The sequence below is a fragment of the Triticum aestivum genome, chromosome 2D (assembly GCF_018294505.1).
Source record: "Triticum aestivum cultivar Chinese Spring chromosome 2D, IWGSC CS RefSeq v2.1, whole genome shotgun sequence".
Taxonomy (NCBI): domain Eukaryota; kingdom Viridiplantae; phylum Streptophyta; class Magnoliopsida; order Poales; family Poaceae; genus Triticum; species Triticum aestivum.
Window position 1 is genome coordinate 432,763,064 of NC_057799.1, and position 10,508 is coordinate 432,773,571.

Sequence of the window (10,508 nt, forward strand, 5' to 3'; positions counted from 1 at the left end):
CAATCTGGATACATATTGAAAGTGGGAGCAATTAGCTAGAGTAGCTCCGAGCAGAGCATTGTTGACATAGAAAATTGCAAAATACATACGGATCTGAATGTGGCAGACCCGTTGACTAAACTTCTCTCACAAGCAAAACATGATCACATCTTAGTACTCTTTGGGTGTTAATCACATAGCAATGTGAACTAGATTATTGACTCTTGTAAACCCTTTGGGTGTTGGTCACATGACGATGTGAACTATGGGTGTTAATCACATGGTGATGTGAACTATTGGTGTTAAATCACATGGCGATGTGAACTAGATTATTGACTCTAGTGCAAGTGGGAGACTGAAGGAAATATGCCCTAGAGGCAATAATAAAGTTATTATTTATTTCCTTATTTCAAGATAAATGTTTATTATTCATGCTAGAATTGTATTAACCGAAAACTTGATACATGTGTGAATACATAGACAAACAGAGTGTCACTAGTATGCCTCTACTTGACTAGCTCGTTGAATCAAAGATGGTTAAGTTTCCTAGCCATAGACATGAGTTGTCATTTGATTAACGGGATCACATCATTAAGAGAATGATGTGATTGACTTGACCCATTCCGTTAGCTTAGCATTTGATCGTTTAGTATATTGCTATTGCTTTCTTCATGACTTATACATGTTCCTATGACTATGAGATTATGCAACTCCCGAATACCGGAGGAACACTTTGTGTGCTACCAAACGTCACAACATAACTGAGTGATTATAAAGGTGCTCTACAGGTGTCTCCGATGGTACTTGTTGAGTTGGCATAGATCAAGATTAGGATTTGTCACTCCGATTGTCGGAGAGGTATCTCCGGGCCCTCTCGGTAATACACATCACTATAAGCCTTGCAAGCAATGCAACTAATGAGTTAGTTGCGGGATGATGTATTACAGAACGAGTAAAGAAACTTGCCGGTAACGAGATTGAACTAGGTATTGAGATACCGACGATCGAATCTTGGGCAAGTAACATTCCGATGACAAAGGGAACAACGTATGTTGTTATGCGGTTTGACTAATAAAGATCTTCGTAGAATATGTAGGAACCAATATGAGCATCCAGGTTCCGCTATTGGTTATTGACCGGAGACGTGTCTCGGTCATGTCTACATAGTTCTCGAACCCGTAGGGTCCGCACGCTTAAAGTTCTGTGACGATCGGTATTATGAGTTTTTGTGTTTTGATGTAACGAAGGTAGTTAGGAGTCCCGGATATGATCACGGACATGACGAGGAGTCTCAAAATGGTCGAGACGTAAAGATAGATATATTGGACGACTATGTTCGGACACCGGAAGTGTTTCGGGAGGTTTCGGACATATACCGGAGTATCGGGGGGTTACCGGAACCCCCCGGGGAGTATAATGGGCCTATTGGGCCTTAGTGGAGAAGAGGAGGGCGGCCAGGGCAGGCCGCGCGCCCCCTCCCCCTCTAGTCCGAATTGGACAAGGAGGGGGGGGGCGCCCCCCTTTCCTTCCTCCTCTCTCCTTCCCTTCCCCCTTCTCCTACTCCTACTAGGAAAGAAGGAGTCCTACTCCCGATGGGAGTAGGACTCCCCCTTGGCACGCCCTCGTCGTTGGCCGGCCGTCTCCCCCTAGCTCCTTTATATACGGGGGCAGGGGCGCACCCCAAGGACACAACAATTAATCATTGATCTCTTAGCCGTGTGCGGTGCCCCCTCCACCATAATCCACCTCGGTCATATCGTAGCGGTGCTTAGGCGAAGCCCTGCGTCGGTAACTTCATCAACACCGTCACCACGCCGTCGTGCTGACAAAGATGTTCCCCGAAGCTCTACTGGATCGTGAGTTCACGGGACGTCACCGAGCTGAACGTGTGCTGAACGCGGAGGTGCCATACGTTCGGTACTGAGGATCGGTCAATCGTGAAGACGTACGACTACACCAACCGCGTTGTCATAACGCTTCCGCTTACGGTCTACGAGGGTACGTAGACGACACTCTCCCCTCTCGTTGCTATGCATCACCATGATTTTGCGTGTGCATAGGATTTTTTTTGAAATTACTACGTTCCCCAACATCTTTGTCATATCAAGAGGCCGGCTTCACAATCAACATGCTGACGTTGTTTCCTAGCAAGCAAAATTGGGAACAATAACCCATCTGACGTTGAGCCGGGTCCTAGTGCTTCGGTTTGATGAAAATTTTGGGAACAATAATCCATCTGATGTTGAGTCGGTTTCTAGTGCTTCATCTTGATGAAAATATTGGGAATAAAAACCAGTCTGATGTTGAGCCGGCTGGGCCTTCTATGAATAGCTTGGAGGAGATAAACTTTGCTAGCCTCCATTAAGAATATGAGACACGACTCGCTCAAAACTGAGAGGTTGAAGGTGGGGCTGGTGGCCCTGATGAATAAAAATCATGAGGTGCATTCCTCCTCTATGTCTATATTACCTGTAGCCTCCAAGCACCGAGTTTATCACTTCATGATGACTTGGTGCTTTGCATAAAAATAGCTTGATAGTGTAGCCCCAAGTGCCGGGTTGTCTTGCCTGCAGCAGTCTGGGACTTTATCAATTACCTGTAGCCTCCACGACAAAAACTCTCCTCTCGAGGCTTCGCCGACGAGCTCATGGATTCGTCTCTCCTCTATCTGCCACTCCGGCTAGTAGGTTAGGTTGGGTTTTTTAGTCCTCGCAGATGCACACTTGGCGGATGGCGGCGCTTCATCATCTAGTTTGTCTTTCAAGCTCCGATCCTCCTCGAGTTCGTCCATCTGGACGTAGTCGATGGAGCTCCGCCGTAGATTCCCGTCGTCTCCTTGGGGCACTGAGGTTAGGGTTTCTCATCGTGGGCGAGATTTAGTGTCATGTGCTTCAGATATATATTCAAAGGTTCAACGGAGACGACTACTGCTTCAGGGCGCTGGTCCTTAGGGCACGTGCATGAAGATTTCCCGACTGTCATCGACAAGGTCAAGCCGGCTCTGGCAGGGGAGCGACAATAATGTCGAAGGCTCATTCTGGCGACAATAGTGGTCATTGGTGATCTCGGAATCTCGATGTAACTTTTATTATCTTTGATTGAAATGCTTTGCAATAGATTTGGATCCTTTTTCAAACAAAGAAACTCGAAATAACTCGTTAGATCGCATACATGCACCCCTTTGCCGGGGCACCCATCCTAAGTTTTCTGATGCCTCTCGCCGCGCAGCCGTCAGACTGCCTCGTCTGCTATGGCCTTACAACCATGGAGGAGTGGTGGATCCCGGTCCTTATCGGCGGGAGGGCTTCGTTTTTAGGTGTTTCTTTTGAGTTCTGGTAGGGCGTGTGTCCCGCCCAGGAAGACGAGGCGCGCGACAGCTCCCTGAAAATGGAATAAGGTTATCCCCGCCTAGCCCCGTCCAGATGATGCTTCTACCATCGTCGGAGGGCATGCTGAGGTTTGTCTTTACCGGATTCGCTTGGATCCGAGCTTCGTTCATCTTTGTTCGTGTATCGACAGGTTGGAGCCGAGGCCTTAGCACGACGGTTTTTCCGACTGTCTGCTATAACAAGGTTTGCGTGACTCCGGTGATGGAGGGGTGACGACGGCGGCGCGCCTTCAGCTCGCTCCAGTGCTCAAGTCGTTGCTAGGTGATCTACGGATTTGGATGCAATTTTTACTTATGATGTTTGTTATACTACCTTGATAGTTGATGAATAGTAGACCAGGTTTAAAAAAAACTTGGTATATAGTAATCAGTTTGTCTAATTCACATCTAGATGGTTTTAAGGATGTCACATCTAAGCTCTCACAAATATACAATGCAGAGTGGACCACTCTGTTGTGGTCTATTTTTTTTGTTCTATTTTTTTTGTTTCTTGTTGCTACATTATATACTTGTGGGAGCTTAAACGTGACATCCTTAAAAAAACATCTAGATGTGAATTAGATAAATTGATAGTAATAAGTAATTTTAAAATTTATATACGGAAATCACGAGATTTTTCAGATTACGCATTGGACACTTTTTACGTAGTTTTTTCCTTGCCGTATACAGACAGGAGAGAGCAGAGGAAAGCCGAGTTTGATCTGACGGCGGAGTCACGACCGTCCACGAGTGGGTCACGACGGCCTCCCGTCAGAATCAAAAGCACAGCCAACCCCCAGCGCAGACCCACCCAACCCAACAACGCACCCCAAACGAATCGCCCCTCGATTGTTCGCTCCCGAGCACCGACCCAACCCTAGATCTCGCAGCAGCAGCGCGAAGCCGACGCCATGGCCAAGCCCTGGGGCGGCGTCGGCGCCTGGGCGCTCGACGCTGAGCGCGAGGACGAGGAGCGCGAGCACGCCGCGGCCTTCCCCGCGCCCGACCCGCCCGCCGCCGCGGGCGGCGCCGCCAGCTTCCCCAGCCTCAAGGAGGCCGTCGTCGCCGGCGGCGGCAAGCAGAAGAAGAAGAAGGGCACCACCCTCTCGCTCTCCGAGTTCACCACCTACGGCGCGGCCGGCGCGCCTCGCCGCGTCGCCCCCGCCGAGCCCAAGGGCCTCACCCCGCAGGAGATGATGATGCTCCCCACCGGCCCGAGGGAGCGCTCGGAGGACGAGCTGGACCGATCCCGCGGGTTCCGCTCCTATGGCGGCGACAGGGAGCCGCGCGGTGGCGGATTCGACGACGACCGCCGGTCCAGCAGGGATTCGGATCTCGACATGCCCTCCCGCGCCGACGAGTCGGACAACTGGGGCAAGAACAAGAGTTTCTCGCCGGCTCCCACCGACTCTGGCCGGCGTGATAGGCTCAGTGGCCCGTCTCCGCTCGGCCGCTCTGATGACATCGACAACTGGTCGCGCGACAAGAAGCCACTCCCGTCGCGCTACCCCAGCCTTGGAACCGGCGGCGGTTTCCGTGAATCATCTGGCGGTGGTTTCCGTGAATCATCTGGTGGTGGTTTCCGCGAATCATCTGGTGGTGGTTTCCGTGACTCACCGGGGCCATCTGACTCTGATCGCTGGGTCCGTGGTGCTGTCCCTGCCCCTATGACCAACAATGGTGATAGGCCGCGCCTCAACCTCAATCCACCAAAGCGTGATCCCTCAGCCACTCCTGTGCCAGCTGCTGAGGTCGCACGCAGCAGACCAAGCCCCTTCGGGGCTGCTAAGCCCCGTGAGGAGGTGCTGGCTGAGAAGGGCCTTGATTGGAGGAAGATGGAGGGGGAGATTGAGAAAAAAACCAGTCGGCCTACTAGCTCGCACTCCAGTAGGCCGAACAGCGCACATTCCTCCCGCCCTGGAAGCCCTGGATCACAGGTCTCCGCAGTTGGGAGTGAGGGAGCACCAAGAGCACGGCCAAAGGTAAATCCATTCGGTGATGCCAAACCACGGGAAGTGGTGCTGCAGGAGAAAGGAAAAGACTGGAGGAAAATTGACCTTGAGCTGGAGCATCGGGCAGTTAATAGGTATGTTATATATTAGCCTGCCTCTTGACAGCATGTAGTGTTTCTTTTGATAATGTATAACTGGAAGTGCAGACATGATAGGTTAAGAATGTTACAAACTTGCGCAAAAGAAATAATTTTGCTAAGTAACAACTGGCTGGCCTTTGGCATATCTGATTATGCTTGCTGTAAGTTATCTGAATTGGCGTAGTGTTGAGATTTGCAAGAATGCTATGGCTAAAATAATCTCGTTGGCACTTGTTTGCCTAGGCGATTGCATTTAAGCTATTCAGTGTTGGCACTTCCTTGTTGATATGAAAGTATGTAAGCAACTGAGCGAGGGTTGTAGGGAATGCCGTCATATTCTGCAAGTATAGCATGCCTTTTGGCAAAAAAAATCGTCATTGTTTTTTGAAGTCATGACCCATGGATAGCAAGATCATGAATGTTAAGTCACATATTTTAGTCATTGTTTTTTGAAGTCATGACCCATGGATAGCAGGGTCATGAATGTTAAATCACATATTTTGTTTTAGTCATGTTTTCTTTCTTTTGCATACAAAATGCTGCATTATGTAAATGTGAGAAAAAGGCTCCCGAAATATTCTTGTCTTGCTAATTTGCTAGCATCCTGTGACCTGAGTTATTTTATTTATTTATTTCATTTTGTAATATGTATAGTATTCTACTTTAGACATAAAATTTGATAATAACCACATCAAACAAGGTTGCGAGTAAATTTTATACAGTTTTCTAGCTAATTAACTACTCACTCTGATCCATATTTTGAGGAAGTATAATTTGAATAACAGAGAATGTGTTTTTTGTTAATTTTTTTGTGGGCCTTCTATTTTGGCCGAGTACTTAAGTAGCTTTATGCACAATGTGGCAAAATGTTGCATAATTTTGTTCATGTGCTCCGCTAGGGACAGCGTTGCTTTTGTTCTTTGTAATTAGGGCATTTGTTTTTGTCTCCTTTTCGGTCTTTGTGTTAATAATCTGAATTCAAATCATTTTAGCTGGACTTGTTATTGCTTTATTTGCTACATTGTAAAGAGTATTGCTTTATTTGCTACATTGTAAAGAGTTTAATCAATGTTTATTTTTATCTTAGGACTCGTGATTGTGTTAACATGGCTGTGAAGGAAGCTTAACTAGAAATGAACACTTAGATGTATTCTTAGCTTGATTTTGTACTATTTAGTTTCAACCTATGATGATTCACTATTGTCTTGCTTTGTGATACGCTGATCTCTCGACATGATGGTTGAATCATTAATCATTTTGAGACATGCACTTTTCGTTAAATTCTGGGCTTGATATATGAATAAATGGACCCTGTCTGATTCCACCTTTCTCACATTCGTGGTTGACTCTTGTCGTTTTTATAATAAATGAGGAAACTACTCATACAGATATTTATAGCAGCACTCTTAATATTTAACCCGACACTCTGATGAATTAAATGAACTGCTTTGGTAGTGAATACTTCATCCAGTCAAATGGATATGTTTGTAATTTGCTGTTCCTTTTCCTTGAGAGGCCTATTCTTCTAGCTTCTAGGTGCTGCTGTTTGCTTGAACCATACCTTTTCTGTGAAAAGTCTATTTTTTTAGCTTCTAGGTGTTTACTTGAATCCTATTTTTCAGGCCGGAGTCAGAAGAAGAGAAGAATTTGAAAGAAGAAATCAACCTTCTCAAGGTGGACTTGAAGGAAATTGAGGCCATTGCAGGTGATGGTTCTGAGCAAGCAAAAGAAGTGTCTGAGAAGATATCTCAGATGGAAAAGCAGCTTGATCTGCTTACAGTTGAGTTGGATGACAAAATTCGATTTGGGCAAAGACCTAGTTCTGGAGCTGGAAGGGCTGCAGCATTTCCACCCGCTAGTGAGGAACCACATGTTGCAGTGGCCCACATGGACAGACCGCGTTCCCGTGGTGGTGTGGAAACATATCCGAAACCAGTTGAAGAAAGGTGGGGATTTCATGGTAGCAGGGAAAGAGGCTCTTTTGGTGGAGGCGGAAGTTCAGACAGGTTTGTGCAGTTTCTTTGCTAAGTTCGATCATGCATGTTTTCCAGAGTTCAGACAGGTCTTGTAGTATGATGGATGTAGATCTTATGCTCTTTTATGTTATTTCCACCATGTTTAGCTGAATACTGGATCATTCAGGTAGTGATTTCGCTAGGTATAAAAATAGCATATATATCATGTTTCAAGGCAATAGAACTTTGATTCCAACCGCTTTTAGATTGTGTGCTAAGTATGCTGCTATATATTATGTTCAAGACAAATAGAACTTTGATACCCGCTGCTTCTGGGTCATCATGGTAATCAACTAGGCATGGCAGCTCTCATTGTACCATAATCTGCTGTATTTAAGTAGAAAGAGTTATGCTGCAAATCACACTCTCTTTCAAGCATTACATTTGATGTCGTCATTTAGGTAGTGCACTCATCTTATTGTTTACTTGGTCTTTCTTTTTCAGGTCATCAACAAGGCAGGGATGGTGAAGAGGAGTTTGAAGAATCAACTGTCAAGGAAACTTCTGATCGCTGTCGTTTTTGGGGTTTTGAAAGTGGGAAAGAATAAGTCATTTAATTTTTGTCGTGCTTGACTCTCATTTTGTTCGAGGTAGAAGATTGGAGTTAATCTTTGTCAACAAAGGTTTACTCCGCGTGAAGCTTTTGGTTACCACCTTTGCTGTAGGTTTCTTTTTGCTTCTTTCTTTTGCCATTTCGTGTCAAAACAAAACTTGTCAAAAAATTATGCTAACTGACTATTGCTCTTGAGTCATGGATCCTTGTGTTCAGCTGTTTGTTGATATTCTGTTCTGTGCATGTGTTGGTCGCCTGCAATATATGTAGGTTGAGAGAGTAGTATTTCTGTGTTTGCATTACTCTACCAGCATTTCCCTGGAGTATTACTATCAGATCATGGTCGTGTAGCTGTGTTTAGCGAAACAGTAGCGTATCTGGAATCTGAATTGTTGCCAAATTCCATCTACATAGCGAAACAGTAGCGTTACTACTTAGTGATCTAAGTTTAAAGATGGTGTAGAATTTAGGCGCAAACTCTTGATAGATTTTATTGTCAGCACTGACAAGTCACAGGCAAGCAAACCCACGCTCACATTTCCAACAACAAACAACAACAACAAAGCCTTTAGTCCCAAATAATTTAGTCCAAACAAGTTGGGGTAGGCTAAAGGTGAAACCCATAAGATCTCGCAACCAACTCATGGCTCTGGCACATGGATAGCAAGCTTTCATGCACCCCTGTCCATAGCTAGCTCTTTGGTGATACTCCAATCCTTTAGGTCTCTCTTAACGGACTCCTCCCATTTCAAATTCGGTCTACCCACGCTCACATTTTCGCTAGACAAAATTTTGCAAGACGAGTTTGGGCAAACCAAATGTAAATGTGTTCCTTGAAAAGGTCCACAGCCACAGGCCTGCCTCGAAAATAAGGCGATGGTTCCTCCATGGCACTCTCACCCCGAAACTTAGCCACCACATGTGAGGAACATGTGTCTTAGACGGTTTGTCACCGGAGTTCCTCCACCGATGCTCTGGTTGCGGCCGGAGGGAGGGAAAGCTGGGACTTGTTTCCACTTGTTCTTAGTAATCTATATATAAAAGAGCATAGCTTGTTTTGTACTCCTTCCGTTTCTAAATATAAGTCTATTCCTAATGAAGCAGTTAGCAGTCTCGCTTTCAGGTTTATTTTCGTTCGGTTTATTTTCGTCGGTTTTTTTTCACGTCATCTCCCACCACCGTCTCGTTGGTTTATTTTCGTTCGCCCAGGCACCTGCCCGTAAGGGTTTCCATGCCCTGCAAGGTCGGAGCGGTGGCGGCGGCGGCAGCGGCAGCAGCAGACAGTCATACGCACGACGAATGGTGGTGGCGGCGGCGGCTTCTGGTCATCATCCCGTCAGGGTCGTCGTGCGCAAGCACCAACCAGACGGGTCCGGGCACCGGTCGCGAATGAGTCGGGTCCGTCCGAGGCGCGCCAAGGCATCGCCAAAGCCCAAGCCCGAGACTCCGGCCAATCGAACTCGGCAGCCCCCCGTCTTGGCGATCTCGCGACTCTGGCCATGTCGGTGAGTACTCCTCCCTTCAGATCTCGATTCGCCCCCACTTGATGGCCCGCTCCCCTCGCCCCTGTAGATCTTCTCCGCCGCCAACGAGTGGTAGGCTGGTAGCAGCCCACACAACATAGATCTGCCGTCCTTCGTTCGCCCCACGAGCCGGTCGCCGATGGCTGCCACATTGATTCGTTCATCCTCCCAGTAGTTGCACGTGGCGGTCCCTGCCCTCGCCGGTCTGAGTAGAGGCTCGTTTTTCCTGATGGTGGTGCGCACCCGGCGATTGCGCGTCCTTCTGATGGTGGCGCTCTGCCAGCGGCGGTGGCTTTCTCCCAACTGTTTCTCCCTTCAATCCCTACCCCTGACTCTGGATGCAAGCGGAGCGAGCAGCGACCAGCCCGCACTGGCTAACGCGGGCGTTTGTCGTCCTACGGAGTACATCTTATAGCTAACCTACACAAGATGCGCCATGCAACTGTGACGGATGGCTAAATATAGAGCAGGTAGGCATTGGTACAAGCTGACTTGCACCACACACACCGGCGAGAGTGTATCCTTTGCCGTATTATTCAGGTCCCGATCAGGTTCCCTATTGCACGCACATGAACAATCTCCAGCACCTACTCCGGCAGCGCCGCCTCGCCGCCCGCCGTGGACACGCCGCACACTCATTGCCGCATCCACCGGGTGCGCCACCACAACCACCCGCCCTCAGCTGATGCGCACAGCCGGACCAACTGGGTCATCATGAGCTCCGTGGCATGCCTGGTGTTGTCGCTGGGGCACAAATTGAGGAGTGCACGCTGTGTGGGATGAGCCTGTTATACAATACAGTCGTGCACCTCTATCGCGTCAAGAAGGACAGGAATTCTCAGGAGAGTTTTCTCCCTTTCATAGGATACGCGAGACTGCGACGTCCGCTAGACAAAGCGGTCGGACTATTTGAGACCGCTTGACATGATGTGGTTGGCCCGGCGCCGTTTTGCGGGTTTTCTTCACGGGACGGCGCAGC

General features: G+C 47.8%; 2 protein-coding genes across 2 annotated transcripts in view; both read left to right on the forward strand.

Annotated features, from left to right (window-relative positions):
* The first annotated feature begins 4,081 nt into the window (after positions 1–4,081).
* LOC543417 (eukaryotic translation initiation factor 4B1-like) lies at positions 4,082–8,221 on the forward strand. The gene is made up of 3 exons (NM_001405817.1): positions 4,082–5,432; positions 7,061–7,444; positions 7,898–8,221. Exons 1-3 carry the CDS (start codon positions 4,258–4,260, stop codon positions 7,920–7,922), a joined length of 1,584 nt encoding a protein of 527 aa, NP_001392746.1. The 5' UTR covers positions 4,082–4,257; the 3' UTR covers positions 7,923–8,221.
* Positions 8,222–8,999: 778 nt separating this feature from the next.
* The window catches only part of LOC123053648 (uncharacterized), a 2,217-nt gene continuing 708 nt past the window's right edge, over positions 9,000–10,508 (forward strand). The window contains exon 1 of the mRNA NM_001405818.1: positions 9,000–9,511. Coding sequence (NP_001392747.1) covers positions 9,102–9,511 — 410 coding nt within the window. The 5' untranslated portion in view covers positions 9,000–9,101. The remainder of the gene's footprint in view (positions 9,512–10,508) is intronic.